The sequence below is a fragment of the Hakea prostrata genome, chromosome 9, assembly GCF_041222555.1.
Source record: "Hakea prostrata isolate BN-2017 chromosome 9, UWA_Hpros_2, whole genome shotgun sequence".
In the NCBI taxonomy this organism is placed as follows: Eukaryota; Viridiplantae; Streptophyta; class Magnoliopsida; order Proteales; family Proteaceae; genus Hakea; species Hakea prostrata.
The window spans coordinates 56,870,699-56,885,965 of record NC_142608.1 but is presented as its reverse complement, the minus strand read 5'-3'; the positions used below and the strand labels follow the sequence as shown (position 1 = coordinate 56,885,965).

Sequence of the window (15,267 nt, the reverse complement as noted above, 5' to 3'; positions counted from 1 at the left end):
ACTTTTTTGAGAGGTACCATACAGGGATGTATTGGTTGAGAAAAAGAAGGATGTATTCGGTTCCTTTCTATTTTCTCCTAATGTGATTTTGGAAATAAAGTAATGAGTTAATTTTTGTGGTGGAACTGAATGGAAAGGGTTTTTTTTTTTTTTTGAAAATAAAATAATGATTTTTGTGGTGAAACTGAATGGAAAGGGTATGTTTGTGGTCATATTCTGGAAGGGTATTTATGGGTTTTACATTTAGGGTTTTGTGAAGAGGTATATGTCTATTCAAGATGGGTATTTTGGTCAATTAGAATATGCCACAATTATTATAAATTATACTATAGAGGGTAAAATGATAAGATACTCTTGTAAGTGTTAAAGTTTGGGGTTTAATTGATATTTTGATTTGATTTGATTCTTTTGAAGTCACTCTAATATGAAGGGTACGTTAAGGGTGTGGTTTTGTAAATTTCATTTTCTTTTCTAGAATATTCAAAATACTTCTTCACCCCATGGAAGGGTGTGTGTGCATTCTTATCGAACAACATGCATCTAGGCCCTAGATATCCAAGAAGGAGCTCACTTCTTAGTACTGTTACAACATGAGTTCGTGAGTTCTTATTGCACTACATTGAAGCCTAGTTAGAAAATCTCGTGACAAGCATTAGGAGAACCACCTAACCTTTTTATGCTTACAAAGATTTACTCTTCTGCTGGATATTGAAGCATCATCAACGCAATCACTTGTTCTTCTGCTTAGAATATAAAGAAATGGGGGTGCACAGTTATGGATGCCCGAAAATAACAGAATGAAAAAGAGATAAAATTACTACAAAAAAAAAAAGAAGAAAAAACAGATAAAATAACAATGGAGAAAAAGGGACCCTTCAAGATATTTGGTGAAAACACAGATACCTTAGAAATATAATGATTGGCACGTGGTTGTTTAGGAAAATGACATTATTCTTATTTGTATTGAAGGAACTCATGGAAGAAGAAGGAAATGAAATTTATGATTCTATTTTGCTAAGGACAATATTGTAAAATCACCAACGGATAAGGACAAGTGGACGACATTACAAAGTCGGGCAAAAATTAATAACAATTTAGGAAGTATGAGATTATTTAACATGACTTAACAAAATTTATTAATAGAATGTACTATTGTGTAAAATTAAAATGTATTTCGAGGTGTTATTGTGAATTTGGCATGGTTTTGAGGTGTCAATGCTTTTTGCCAATTATCTTGAAATGTCTCCTAAATTTTTACATAAGAGATTGGTAAGTGAGTTCCATTTGGTTGTAGCCTGATAGTATTAGGTTTTTAGAATGACAAAATTTTGTCCAAAGGATGAATGTGTTAATTTTCATACTTTTTTCTGTTACAGATAAATATAATTGATTTAAAAAATATATATATATAAAACGAATGGTCGAGATTTCAAGCTAGGCCAGTCATTCCATCCTCACCGTCCGCACCGAAGCTCTATCCGCCCCAGGCTGGGGATGTCATTCATATTTACAGAATACTACTGTAACGAGCATCAAGAGAACCCTTATAAGCCGCTCTTGATTTTGAAGACCTGCTCGTCTGGGCAGGCACTGAAGCATCAACAGAACACTTTTTGATCCAAAATGGTGAGTTTCATTACTTTCAGTGACTACCGTCTTCATCTTCTCCTCCCACCTATAATCTTGCTTTTGTTGAAAATACTTGTTCTTTCCCAAAAGCTTCAATAAAAATTTCCGTATGTGTTGTTCACTTGTTCTCTTCAGCAATGTTTCGTACTCCATATGGAAAACTATGTTATTTTAATAGGGTTACAGATTTGACTGTCACCATTCTAAGTCTTAACATAAGCCCATCTCGGATATTTATCTCAACAACTACAACAGCAACAAATTATTCTGATACGCATTCTTTCAGAGTCTCTTATCTCATTAATTCCTGTGGGTTATCTGAACAAGCTGCAATCTCTGCGTCCAAGCGTGTGCACTTCGAAACCTCAGAAAAACCAGATTTAGTAATTAGTTTCTTCAGAGACTATGAATTTTCCGATGCCCTGATCACCAAAATTATTAGGGTACACCCGAATCTACTCTTGTTTAATACAGATAAAACCCTTAAGCCCAAACTCGAGTTTTTTCGTTCAGCTGGTGCTTCTTACAGCGATCTTGCTCAGATCATCTTCCGAGATCCAGGGACCTTATTACGGAGCTTAGAAAACCAAATAATTCCTTCATTTGAGTTCCTTAGGGGTATGGTTGAGACTAAAGAAGCCGTCGTGAAGATATTCAAAATTTTCCCCAGGAATTCTTTCTGGGGTATCAAGAATTACATGATACCCAACATTGCAGCTTTGCGACATCACGGTGTGCCTGAGGCCTTGATTCCGATAATTTTATGGCATCCTTCAGCGTTGCTTCGCAGACCTGAACGGTTTAATGAGATCATCAAGGAAGTCAAGGAAATGGGTTTTGATCCTTTAGAAGCATCGTTTCTCTCAGCAGCCTGTGTGATAGCTGGATTGAGCAAATCCACCTGGAAAGCTAAATTGGATATTCTCGGGAAATGGGGTTGGACAGAAGATGAGATTCTTTCAGCATTTAGAAAACAACCTATACTTATGAAGTTGTCTGAGAAGAAGATCGTAGGAGCCATGGACTTCTTTGTTAATACAATGGGTTTGGAACCTTCCGTAGTAGCTAAATGTCCAACTGTTCTTACTTATAGCTTGGACAAGACAATTATTCCTCGGTGTTCAGTTATTCAAGTTCTGCTCTCAAAAGGATTGATTGCTAAAGACTTAAGCTTAACTTCTGTGATAATAAGATTGGAGGAGACATTCCTTGAAAGGTTTGTGATAAGATACATAGATCAAGTTCCTCAACTGCTAAAGGTATATCAAGGTCAGATTGATTGGAAGAAATGCAGTAATTAAAAATTTCAATGGTGCATGCTTTGGTATGGAGTTGAAATCAGTGTTCTTCATTGCCTTGACCTCATGGCTGCATTTTTAGTTCCATGAGAGTGCTTGTTTTGTGCTGCTGCAACATTAGAAAAGATTGAAAAGGTAAAGAACAACGAACTAAATGCTTCGATTATTCCTAATGTATCTTGGTCCTTTTGTAGCAAATCCATCATACGCTGATGCAAATTTCAGCACGATTAGTTAGAAGTTAGAACTTAGTCAAGGTTGGGTTAAGGAACATGAAGATGAAGATGTGACAGGGCTACTTCTGTATTTTTAATTTTTCTTCAAGTTCTTGTGAGTCGGTTGGGTCATTGTTATATATATATTTTTTATTTATCGACAATTTCAGCTTGTTCTAGATTTATTCCAATATTTGGTTTAGCCAATCTTTAAAAGTTTGCTTGGTTGCAGCTTGAGGGGCCTGCTTCTGAAAAGATGCATTGAATTGGTTTCAAACATTAAAGTTTGTTTGCACTCCTAATTAAACATGTTTCCATGTTCCCAAGTGGTGACAAGCTCCTTTTTTTTCCAACCAAAAAGAAGGTGGTTACAATCTCACTTTTTTAGTTTGCTTGGTGATGATGGTTTTCCAGGTTTAAATTCATAATTATATAGCTTGAATGTTTTTAACTGGGCGAGTTGGGAAATGATGGAAGTACCTTTTCTGTAGAAATTTGATTTTGATGTGTTTGATTATCAGAATTCTCAGAAACTTGACATTAAGAATTAGCTTGGCTCGAGAAACCAAGGTGCATCAATGAGCAGAATAACTTTAATACTTTAAGTCATTAGACTAGTGTAACTGGAAGATTACTTTCCTTGCTTCATGATACAGTGACAGGAAGGATTTCTGGTCTTATCCATCATCTAGAATAATGGTAGAGTTGCTAGCAATGGTGATCAAAGATGCCACTTTCATAGCTTTGCTACTGTAGTGTTTCTAACCCTTCAAAAAGATAATTAAATATACAACTCTCTGCTTCTGCTTGTTAACATTTGCTAGTGATGTTGTTTCACTATACTTTGGATGCATGGTTCATCACCTATCTATCTATCTATCTATTGGTCTCTTGAAGTTCCTCGCTTTTGCTCACTTCAATTCACTTGGCCAAGAGGTTCTGTTGGTATTATGGAAGCTCAGTATTGCTTGATCACATAGTGAGCTTTCTTCAAGTTCATTAGTAGAGACAGCAATTGAAGTTCTGGTTTCTATTTCACCAGGACACTATGCTGCTACGGAAACAGGGCCTCAGGCTAATGTTATTATTGGGTAATTGCTTGTTCCTTTTAGTTGTATTAAGGCGTAGTTGAGGTGTAATTTTTAGTATTTGTTACAGGATAATTGATTCAGATATTATGTCCCTCTCAGCAAAATTTGTTTGGCTAAGATTGTGAAAGCTTCGACGCCAGGTTCGCCCTTTTACCTCTGATAAGAAAAAGTAGTTTGCTTTCACTTCTTCCCATGTTGTTTCATGTAGATGCAGGACCACCATCAGTGCCTGCTTCTTGTAGAGCTGATCTAAAGGAAACCACTCCTCTCATATCTGATTCTATTCTTGTTCCTGTCAATGTGTGTATTATTTCTGCCATGGCATGCCTTACCCCTCTCTCTCTCTCGCCACCATGTTGGACATGAGTTGTTCAAAAATGTCTAACAACATAGGAAATATCAAAGTGCTCAAAAGACTTTGTCCTTGGGTTGCAAAACATGAATTTTAGGGAAATTTTCAGCCCATCCCCTAAGTTACTCCGTTATTTTAATTTTATCTCCTGAGTTATCCAATCTATCAGTTAAACCCCTTCTTACTAACACTATTAGTTAGTTTAATTTGTCTATTTTCCATATACCCCCACATCCTAAGTTTGAAAGCACTATCAATGAACCATATCTCCTAAAGTTTGTGAGGATTTTTGATTGGGAGAGGAGATTCACATATGGTAAAGGAAAATAAAGTTAGGAGTTGAGTGCAAGTTTTGTTCGATGCTATTCTTATCTTTTTGTTCAAGGCCTTTTTTAAAATTTTTTTTTTTTTTTATTCTTTTGCAAAATTTAACTTGCTTACACTAGTGTTTGATTGTGATTTCCTAATGGTGGGGGAGTATATATTTTTTCACTATAAGTGGTTTGATTGGTAAATTGGATAACTCAGGGCCTCAGGATGACGCAAATTTTTGTAAACTTTAATATAAGTCAAACGACACAAACCGTCCATATGGATTCAAGAAACTCACGACAAGATAATAAGATCTAATTTTGTTTGTTGGATTTACATTAAGTGTTAGTTATATTTTTGTATGTTTAGATGATCTAAAAATGTAATGATGCCAATTGCCAAGGCTTTAGCCTATCACCTAGTTACAACTTAGAACAATAACAAAAAATCTTGTCTAATTAAATTGGGTAAACTATATGGATTCTTGTCCTCTATTCGGCTCTATTTGAGGTCAAATTAGATAGAAGTTCTAAGAAAGAGATTTGCATGTAAAAATTCCAAATTGAAAAAAAATAAAATAAAAAAGAAGAAGGTGAAGAAATTTACCACGGAGGAGGGAAAAGAAAATTAAATTTGAGAAAAATCGACCGATTTGAACTGTGATGGTGAACCTTGAGACAGACATGTGACAATTGTTCTTATTCACGGTTCGAACCGGTCCAACCTTAAGCACAATATAAGAACTAATAATTATCGTTTCTGAAATACAGGGGTAAAAACGTCATATTGAGACCGAATTTATCGTTTCTCTAGCAATGGGCTTAGCCTATCCATGTGGGTTGGTTGGGGTTTTAGAAAGGCTGCCCAAACCGTCTAGTGATTCCAGAGTCCGGATCAGCTCCCCTGACGGTTTGCCATGACCGTTAGACGGTGCACATGAATAAAGTGACCACAGTGCTAAACCTTTTTGGAAAAACACAAAAAAATTTAAATTTTACCCGTGGGCCCCACGTTTTGTGTGGTCAGGAACCCGCCGGGGAGCACTCTGTGCTACCCCGACGGGGTGAGGATCCAGATTCGTGATTCCATGCGTCCAGTCGTTGGATGCGCATCATCTGTATTGATTTGATCATGATCGTTAGACTGCGCACATGAACAAAATGACAACTAAGTGCTTTAAACCGATCATTGAACCACGAACCAAGAATCATAAAAACCGAACCAAGAATCATAAAAACCGAACCAAGAATTGCAAAACCCTAAACGCGAATTCAATTGTCCTCTGTAGATCTCGATCGTTCTGCTGATCCCGCCAGATACTCTCAGTTTCCTGATGGCCGACGACCTTAAGTCCTACCTGCGAGTTTCTATTTGAGCAAAACCGAACCAAGATTTGAGTTGCAGAGGGTTTTTTGTAGCGAACCAATCTTCGCTATCATATTTTGATTTACCTTCCTTCCACGGTCCACCCAACCTGCGATGAAGGGTTCCGCAAACCGCAACTCAGATGATATAGTTTTGGTTCGGTTCGGTTCGATTCGATTCGGTTCACGTAGGATTCAAGAAGATCCAATTCATGATATTTGATCCCGATAACCTTCGCGGGTGTGTTTTGGTTTTTACTACAATCATCACAAATTCACCTGTTTCATTTCGGTCTCTCAAATGCCGGGTTTAGACATAAACCAAAACCGATTCCCAGATCTGCTGACTCCTTAATGGCGACCACTGCCTCTCCTTTTTCTTCGACCACCTGAGATCTAAGCATCACTTCTTCCTGGTTTCACGGCAAGCCTGAAAGTAATCGTCGTCGAAGCTCACCTGGCTCCGATCTGTGATTTGGCTGCCGTTCCGGTGTGGTAGGTTAACATTTTCTTTGTTTTCTTTGTTTTCTTCCTGCAAATCTGTCTTCCTTATTCCCATGCACATCCCTTCCCTCCTCACTGTTTCGCATGTGTTTCTATCACAATTTACACCTCCTGCGTAAAGCCATAATTGGCGAGACTGGTTTATATTGAAATTGAACTCTGTTCAGGTCAATGGATCTCACATTTGAAAATTTCATTATCTACCAATGCGATTCTTGATTGCTTCAAGATGATTCGAAATCAGTATCGATTGCGTTTCTTTTCTTTTAGAATTTCATTTGTACCATTTTACCGCTTCATGATGGATCACTCTTTTTCTAATGAATAACATATTTGATTCATTCTAGTCATGTCTGATCTGTTGATTGGCTTGCAATATTTTGAAGCTAATTAATACAGTTTGTGTTTTCTTTATCTGGCTTTAGGGTTTGAGTTGGATTGTAAAGCACAACGCGTTGGCATAAAGGCTTCCCAATGGCTGGTGCTGCGGGCGGTTTTGTCAATCGCTCCTTTGAGTCTATGCTTAAGGAGTGTTCAGGAAAGAAATATACCGCACTTCAGAAAGCAATCCAGACCTATTTGGGTTAGTTACTGTTGCTTTTAAGTAACTGCCTGTTCTAAATAGTCATAATGGATTTAACTGTTCTTTTGCTCCTAGTTTAGAATTGGACTTGAATATCATGAATGTGTTAAACAAATTGCTTTGATTGTCACTGTGACTTGAAACTTGCATTGATAGGATGCCATGGATTACTTTTTGCTGTTTTAGGACATTGTTTTTTACGGAATTTTTTTTTTTGGTCTCATAAAGAAAATGAAGTAGTTCTCTTGACTGGAAATAGTTGCTAGAATATAGTCACATAAGGAAAAGGAACATATTCAAAGTCAAATAGGAAATCTGAAGTTTAAAGTTATCACAAGGACCAACACGTAAAAAATCCTGGTAACGGCCAGAAGTAATTAAATCAAGTAAATTTAAGTGTGGATTTCTGTTCGTATTATCCATGGATATGCTAAATTGACCCATCTGCTTTTAGAAAAACTATAAGTTTTGAATTGTACATTTAGATTCCATCAAAATGGTTTTTAAGCTGGGGGTGGGGTAGAGGATTGAGTTGCAGAGTGGATTCATTTCCTTTGATTGTAATCTTGATCCACTCTTTGAGAATAAGCCTCAGATGCTGAACTAAGTAATCAGCACAAAACCTTTAGCCACACTCTCCCTCAAGGACTTTGTCGAAGCTTTATTTCTCCATCACTGACAGAGCTCATCAATTTTCTGATGTTCCAGCCATCTAACTTCAAAACTTGCCACTGTGTCCTTCCTTGAGCTTACAACTGGACAATTCAGAGATAAATGATCCATGGCTTCCTTGGCTGCCTGAAAAATTCACACCTTGAAGCCAATTTTATACCCCTCTTTTATGCTTTCCATCAACAGACGATGTGTCCATAAAGAATTCCCACCCAAAACAAGCTTGCCATGGCCTGAGTCAAGTCCTGGTATTGGCTATCTCTACTCAACTCAGGGTATGCACACTGTCGTGGGACTCTGGATGATGCAGTGACTTTATTGTGGCTGGGTTAATCCATCGTTATCTGGTTCCTAAAACTGTTCTAAATGTTCTCAGTGTTGTTGTATTACTATACCTGATCTATTAGGTTTGATATCTGCAGAATCACATCCAGTAATTAACAGAGAAATCCATAATTCTGATTTTGTGTTATGGAGTTAAACCATACAAATTGGTAATTTGAGCAACACCAGCAATTCTAGATTGCCTAAGGCTTTTTTTTTTTTTTGGGGGGGGGGGGGGGGAATGAGAGGGTTTTTAAAGACCCTTTCAGCTAAACAGGCTTAACCAAAAGGGACTAGAGCCAACCAAACGATGACAAAACGAATGCCTAATGCTACAACTGGAACACGTTTTAATAGAAGAGTCCCTCTTATCCTCCCAGACTATGTTAGCCAACTTATCTGACAATTCAGAGTGTTCCAGAATTAAGTCATCATCCAAAATTTAGCACCTGCCACATAATTGGTAGCTTTATCACCTCCCCCGAACATGAGTTACTTTCAGATCAGTCAAGCCTTTTAGGGGAGCTCGGAATCCTGCTTTTTAGAGCCTGAACTGTCTAAGGACTCATGACCTTCTTGTTCAGAATTTTCAGAGGTTCTTGTTGAAATGTGAACCAAATCTCGTACACAAGTGAATACCCCTCCAGATTGCTTCATTCCTGTATAGAGCTCTGAGCTAACTTCTCCTTTCCTGGAAAAACAGATGTTCTCCCCCATCCTCATTGCTCAGTATATTAACACATGAAGCACAGAATCAGACTCATTTGGAAAACCTGCTTCTGGGCCACCATCTCTCTTGGAGGACAGCTCCAGAAGCAGATTTTCGACATAGGAACCCCCCGTCCAACATTGACCCCCAAGCCTCAACCAGATCCTGGGTATTCTCATTCTGATTCACTCAAATGTCTAAAGCTGTGCATTTGGTTACCACTTCAAACTTGATTACATAAAGAATCTGCAAAATTGTTCTGTTGGATCTCTCAGAAATCCTGTTGTTTTTTCCCTTCATATGTGATAAATCATAGAGCAGAAAGCAAACTTTATTATCACCCTTAACTGCTCAAGATCTTGCGACCAGTCTTTCTCAATATTGCCTCCATTTAGAATATCTTTCTCAATGTTGAATTCGAGAAGGAGCATTCAAAAAATAATTGATCTCTACTTTCTATTCCAGACCCAAGAAAAGAGAAAATGGTTAGGACTTAGGACTGACTGCGGCATTTATTGTAATTGATTAATCTTTAGTTGGGAGGGTTTTTAGGAGGCAATACCATGTCTTGGTTTGCCACCTGTGAACCATGCAGTAGGATACTACCCCACCTCTGCATGACCATGGTACAGCTCCTTACCTGAGTTGTTTTGTTTGTTGTTAATAAACCCATTGTAATAGTTGCACCTGAGGCTCATGTATGCAGTTGTACTCCTTCAAATCTAACCTGATTTTATGATGGTTGTCCTTAAGATGACTGTTAGGAGTACAATATGCCTTAACATAAATCACATACTTGACCCTCAAAAGAGGGTCATGGCTGTGCTGGTGGCTGACAATGATCTTTCATGGGTCTTTGAAGATTCTTGTGAAGTCATTGCGTCTTCACCCTTGATGAGGTCTAGGATTGCTAAAAAATGAGCTCCATTGGTTGTTGTTTTTTGCTAGAAACATGTTGGTAAGTTGTTTAAGTACGACAATGGCATGGTTCAGGTGATGAAAACCCAATTTTAGGGTTAAGGTTTCTTTGAGGATTCCCTAAATTTAAGGTTTTGCTCTGGATAAATTCCTTCAAAACCTGCAAATTAATTATCAGACCTAGGTGGGAAGGATAATATTGTTAAATAAAGATGGGGATCTAAATGTGGAGGTTATGGGTTTAACAAAACTAGATGGGATGGAAGGGGAATAAGTTTGAGCTTAACAAAGAAATATGAATGTATCAAATCTAACAAAGAAATATGAATGTATCAAATCTTCCAAGGAAACCTATGGTTGGGTGTAGGGATGGTTTGGGTCGTGAGAGTTGAGTAACAAAAGTGAAGGGATTGTTGGGGAAATTTTAGGGTTTTAACAATCCCAAGTTGGATGATGATGTAATGGATATGGGTTGGATCTTAAGAAAGCGAAAAGCTCCTTGCTTTTCCTCTTTTTTTTCTTTTCTTCCTTTTTGTTTGTTTGTTTCTTTCCTTTTTCTGGTTTTCTGTCTCTAGCTTGCCACAAGGAAGGGGCTGGGGTCATGGTGGGAAATCTCGCCACTCCAAAATAGCAAGATCTCGACCGAGATCTCGCCATCTCGGTCGAGATCTACAAAAATTTTGGCGTAATCTCGATGGCCCATCTCGGTGGGTTTAAGGGCCTTGGTTGAGCTGAAATTTGGTATTTAGCACATTTAAGGCCTTTTGAATACATTGGTGGCCTTAGATTTGTGAGAAAATAACCCTAAGTATGTCTTCTAAGTCGACCCTATGTGTAAAATCGAAATGCTGTGAAATGCAAGGTTAGACAACATGTAATGTAGAGATATCAAGTAATTCATGTTATCAACTATAAAGTATCAGATACATTACACATCAAACTAACAAAGAACTTAAATGTCTTCAAAATTTTACAACCATAAGAAGTTTTAGACTTCTAGTAAGTCATAAATCATTATCCATAAGTTCACAATCACAAGAGTATGTGAGTAATAAGATTACAAGACTACAAGACAGCAAGAGTATCACTCAGCATTCTGCATCAATTGATTTTGAACGGTGGCCACATATGACTCCCAAGTCAACTCATTACTGTAGTATGTTACGTATCGGTTTAAATGTCATATTAAATTGGTTTCATGAAAGTGTTGATCAAAGCTTGTGGATCAACATAGATTTACACTAGACTCACACGCCCATTGTAGAACATTCTATTTGCAAAAAATTCAAATTTGGGGAAAAATCTTACCTTTGTTGAAAATCTAGTTGAAATAGGCTTGAATGATGATAATTTAATGTTGTAGATGTCTTAAAGATGTTTAGAAGTTGAATCCCCAAAACAAATTCCGGCAAAAAATCAAGTTTCTGGCAAGTTTTGATGGTTACAGCGAGAGAGAAGGCGAGATCTTGGCGAGATATGGTGAGATCTCGGCGAGATCTCCCATCTCTTAGATCTCGTCTCTCCTCTTGTCTCGCTATCTCAAAATTGCGAGATATCTCGCGAGATCTTGCCGAGATCTCCCACCATGGCTGCGGTTGCTTTACTTCTTTGGAAACTTCTTGGGAACTTGCTAAAATTTCTGGTAAGAAGAGTGCTAGACAGAGTATGTTGCTGATCTTTGAAGAAGAAGCTTACTTAAATCCTCTGTGGCCTGCTCAAACGGGAACCATGGGCCTCAACTCAATAACGTTGTTCAAATAATCAAACTTGAGAATTAAAAAGGAAGAATAAGCTTTTTATAGCCTACTAGAGACTTTAATCCTAATTGCATAGATAGAATCCCTTTACAATTAATCTCAACCATCCTAATAAATAATAAGAGTTCTGATGGAATCTCCTTGAAAATAGATTTCCCCTAAGACTTAAATATTAAAGGAACTCTTCTTGTAAATAAAGACTGATAAGGGTCTTATCTTAAGGAAGATTTCCAGGGACTCAAGAACTCATCTTTGACTTAAACTGGACTCTGACTCTTCTGAAGAATAAAAATAAAATTCTGAAAATTAGAGTCGGCAGATATTCGGGGCTGGATTGACCAAAATACCCCTCCAAGAGGGTTCGGCCAGCCCTAGGTGCACTTGGAGTTGGCCTTGGGGCCCAGCTCTGAGTTTTTGTCAGGGGGCAGAATTTTGGTTCACATCATCAGGTTATTTGCAGTGCTAGATTGTTTGGGTGATGCTGTGTCATTTTGTACTATGGTTTTAATGCTGGGAAAATTGGGCAGAATGTGAAGAGATGATATCCTCTCTATCAAATTAATCAATTGGGGTAAAACTAAAGTTGAAAGATGGTCCTAATAGATGAACTCTATGCCTACAAAAACCAGGGAAACTGAGGATCTACGGGCCTGAGTTATAAATATAGGCTTAATTGTGGACCCATATGATAATTAAGTAATGGCCTAGTGCGTGCTGAATGGTTGTTTATAACTTAAATTATTGTTTTGTGCTTGGGCCAGATTCAGGTGGCCTGTTGGTGCTTTCTCCTGCTAAATTGGCCTTGTATTCATGGTGAAAAAATGAATTGGATGAGCAAAAATTTTCTGAATAGTTCCTTGTGAATAAACCCCCTGATTCCTCCTTTTTAATTTTAGGAAGAAGTTCTGTACTCTGTGTGTGTTAAAATTCTTGATGTGTATTTTGGCATTTGTTGCACCTCCAGTTTTTCAGTATTTTGATACAAACCGGAGAAGAAATGGGGTGCTAAAAAATGGCATTGGATATTTAGCAGCTATCCATTTCCCAAATCATCTTTGTTGTTACTTGTTTGTTTTACATTGGTATGTACCAGAGGTTCATAGGATGTTGAATTTTATTTTGCATAGTTTTCTTTTCACTAACTAATTTAGTCATCTGTGATTCTGCATTATTTTCATTGCAGATAAATTAAAGGAGATCAATCAGCATTCTACACCAACTGAGACAAATCAAGCACAATCTGTGGTTGGAGATGGGAGGTCTACATCTAAAGCTTTTTGATCTTCAATAACTTAATGTTTGTTAACTCTTTATTTTCTGCTCATCAATTTTAATTAAAAGTTCTTAAGAAATCTAGCAGTAATATCTGTTGCATTTAGAGAAAGAAGGGGTGGGGGGAAGGAGAAAAAAGGGAAGAAAGCTGATTCCCTTCTTTTCGCTGTTTCACTGTACTGGTTTCCAGACTTCTTTGGTGTGCTATTTTATTTATCTGTTAATCAGTTATTCAATGCACTTTCTCTATTTGGGATTGTTGGTTGTAAGATTGGCATTTAAAGATAGTATCAACAAGTTCAAAGATAATAAGTCATGGGTGATGGGAGGTAAAGATACTTGTTCAGACTTAACAGTAAATATACTATAGCTAAATTGTAAATAAATGAGGTTATAAACTGATGTAGTCCTAGATTTATAGGACATCAACTTAACAGGATCTTCAACGAGCAGTGAGGTTCGGAAGGGATAACATTGGGTTTCCAGTCAGTTTTAGGTTTGGGGGTTAGGGTTTGACGTTTTATTAGGATAGGCAGGTGTTAGGAGAAGCTATCGATGAAGGTTTAGGTTTCACGAATTTGTAGAATATTGCTGAAAAATTTCAGCAATTTAGGTTTGGTATTTTTGAGGTTTATTAGTGCAATAGGCTTCTTTTTCTATAAAAGGTGGGAAGGTCAACAGATTCAGGTCTATTTACTAGATTCCCTGTATAGAGTTATGACTTATGGCCCCAAATTTAGTCTTATAAAAGAATCCTATTACACTAATAAACCCAAAAGTAAGAAGCTCAAAGTTTATAGAGCCCTCCCATTGAAGTCTTCCTATGCCTGATTTGCACAATTGGACAGTCCTTACTGCATCAATGAATAAAAGGATGATTAGGTTTATTCAACTTGTTTGTAAGAACAAAGAAAGAGAAAAATATATATTAAACAAATAAATGAAAATGAATATCAGAGCCCCAGAGTAAAGGGGTATCCAGAAGAAATCTATACAACAAAAACTAACCTTGCCTCTCCAAAAATGGGAAAGTGCTATTCAAGGTGAAAGATCTCCCATGATCTATAGCTTATATCCACATAAGCATAGTAAAATATTTCCACATCCACGTCTGCTTTTAACTGTTGAATCTCTCTTTTTTCCGACTTATCTTACCCATTACTCCTTCAGTCATATACTGGTCTTTAATCTTTTGCATGTACAAAACCCAAAGCTCATGACTGGGGTGGTGGGGTGGCATAATAATGTTCTCATCCCTCCCTGTGTGTTCATGGATCTGCTTTCGTCCGATCATCTTTTCTTTTTAAAGCCTGCCTCTCCTTATTTTCAACAATTGTTACCTTCTTTTCATCAGTCTTCCCTTTCGGTTCACCAACACTATTACTCCAGTCTCCACTTATAGTTTAGGAAATGACCTGCGGTCAGGACTTTCTTGAAACTGATGCCAGTTAGAGGTTAGTCGAGGAGGTTCTTGTCTCCTTTTGACTGGGAGTTTGATTTGAAATGGTGTCTTGGGAGCAACGTCATCAAGAAAGTTTCCATCAGTTGAGTAATCCGTCTCTCACTTTTTGCTCATTTTTGTGACCTGGCCTGTTGAAGCTAATAAGGGCCTCAGTTAGGGACCCTGCAATCTGCTTTTTATGAAGTATTCATTATCGAAGACAGGCTGTAAAACAGGATCAATTTGCTTGTTCTGATACTGTAATGGAACGGACAGTAAGGTCCAGCACAAATCTCAGTTGAAAGAAACTCTAAAACACCAACTGTGTTCCTAGGAATCTGCCTAATTTTCAGAAAGAAATAAAGTTCCTAAAACATTATTACAACTGAGGGCATTATATTTCAATAAATTTCTAATGGCACTTATGAAACCATATTCTGATTTTTCTACTAACTGAGAAAGCAGTCTCAAAGCTGCTCACATAATCTTTGTTATAGTTAGCTGAAGTAAATACCTGAAATAAATATGTAATCTGAGTGAATTCTGGATGTGGGCTTGTAAATTTGGCCATTATGAGTAAAACCTGTTTAGCAAGAGGTCTGAGTTATAGATGAAACCATCCATGTTCCCGCAATGTTAAAGCTCTTAGCAGATTGCCATGAAGGTCTGAACTGCAGACCAACTTGAATTGCTTGTACTGTGTATTTTACATTCATGTCCTGATGCAGCCTCAAGTGAATGAGGGCCAGTTCTTCCAGGATCTTGTCAAATCCAACCCTGAGGTTCAAATTGAGGGTTTCCGTTTTAAATTTAGGGCTTGGGAACC

At 37.5% G+C, this 15,267-nt stretch overlaps 1 protein-coding gene and 1 long non-coding RNA gene across 2 annotated transcripts; both read left to right on the top strand.

Moving 5' to 3' along the window:
- Positions 1–1,526: 1,526 nt before the first annotated feature.
- On the top strand, positions 1,527–3,408 carry LOC149005667 (uncharacterized). The gene has a single exon (XM_089168619.1). The coding sequence runs from the start codon at positions 1,767–1,769 to the stop codon at positions 2,928–2,930; it is 1,164 nt and encodes a 387-aa protein (XP_089024745.1). The 5' UTR covers positions 1,527–1,766; the 3' UTR covers positions 2,931–3,408.
- A 3,117-nt stretch (positions 3,409–6,525) lies between these two features.
- Positions 6,526–15,164, top strand: LOC149005666 (uncharacterized). The gene is made up of 3 exons (XR_016175637.1): positions 6,526–6,756; positions 7,191–7,348; positions 12,912–15,164. It is a non-coding gene; the product is annotated as an uncharacterized LOC149005666 (long non-coding RNA).
- The last annotated feature ends 103 nt before the right edge of the window (positions 15,165–15,267 follow it).

Coding starts and splice junctions, on each gene's coding strand:
- LOC149005667 (XM_089168619.1), top strand. CDS start 1,767: ATGTTTCGTACTCCATATGGAAAACTATGTTATTTTAATAGGGTTACA.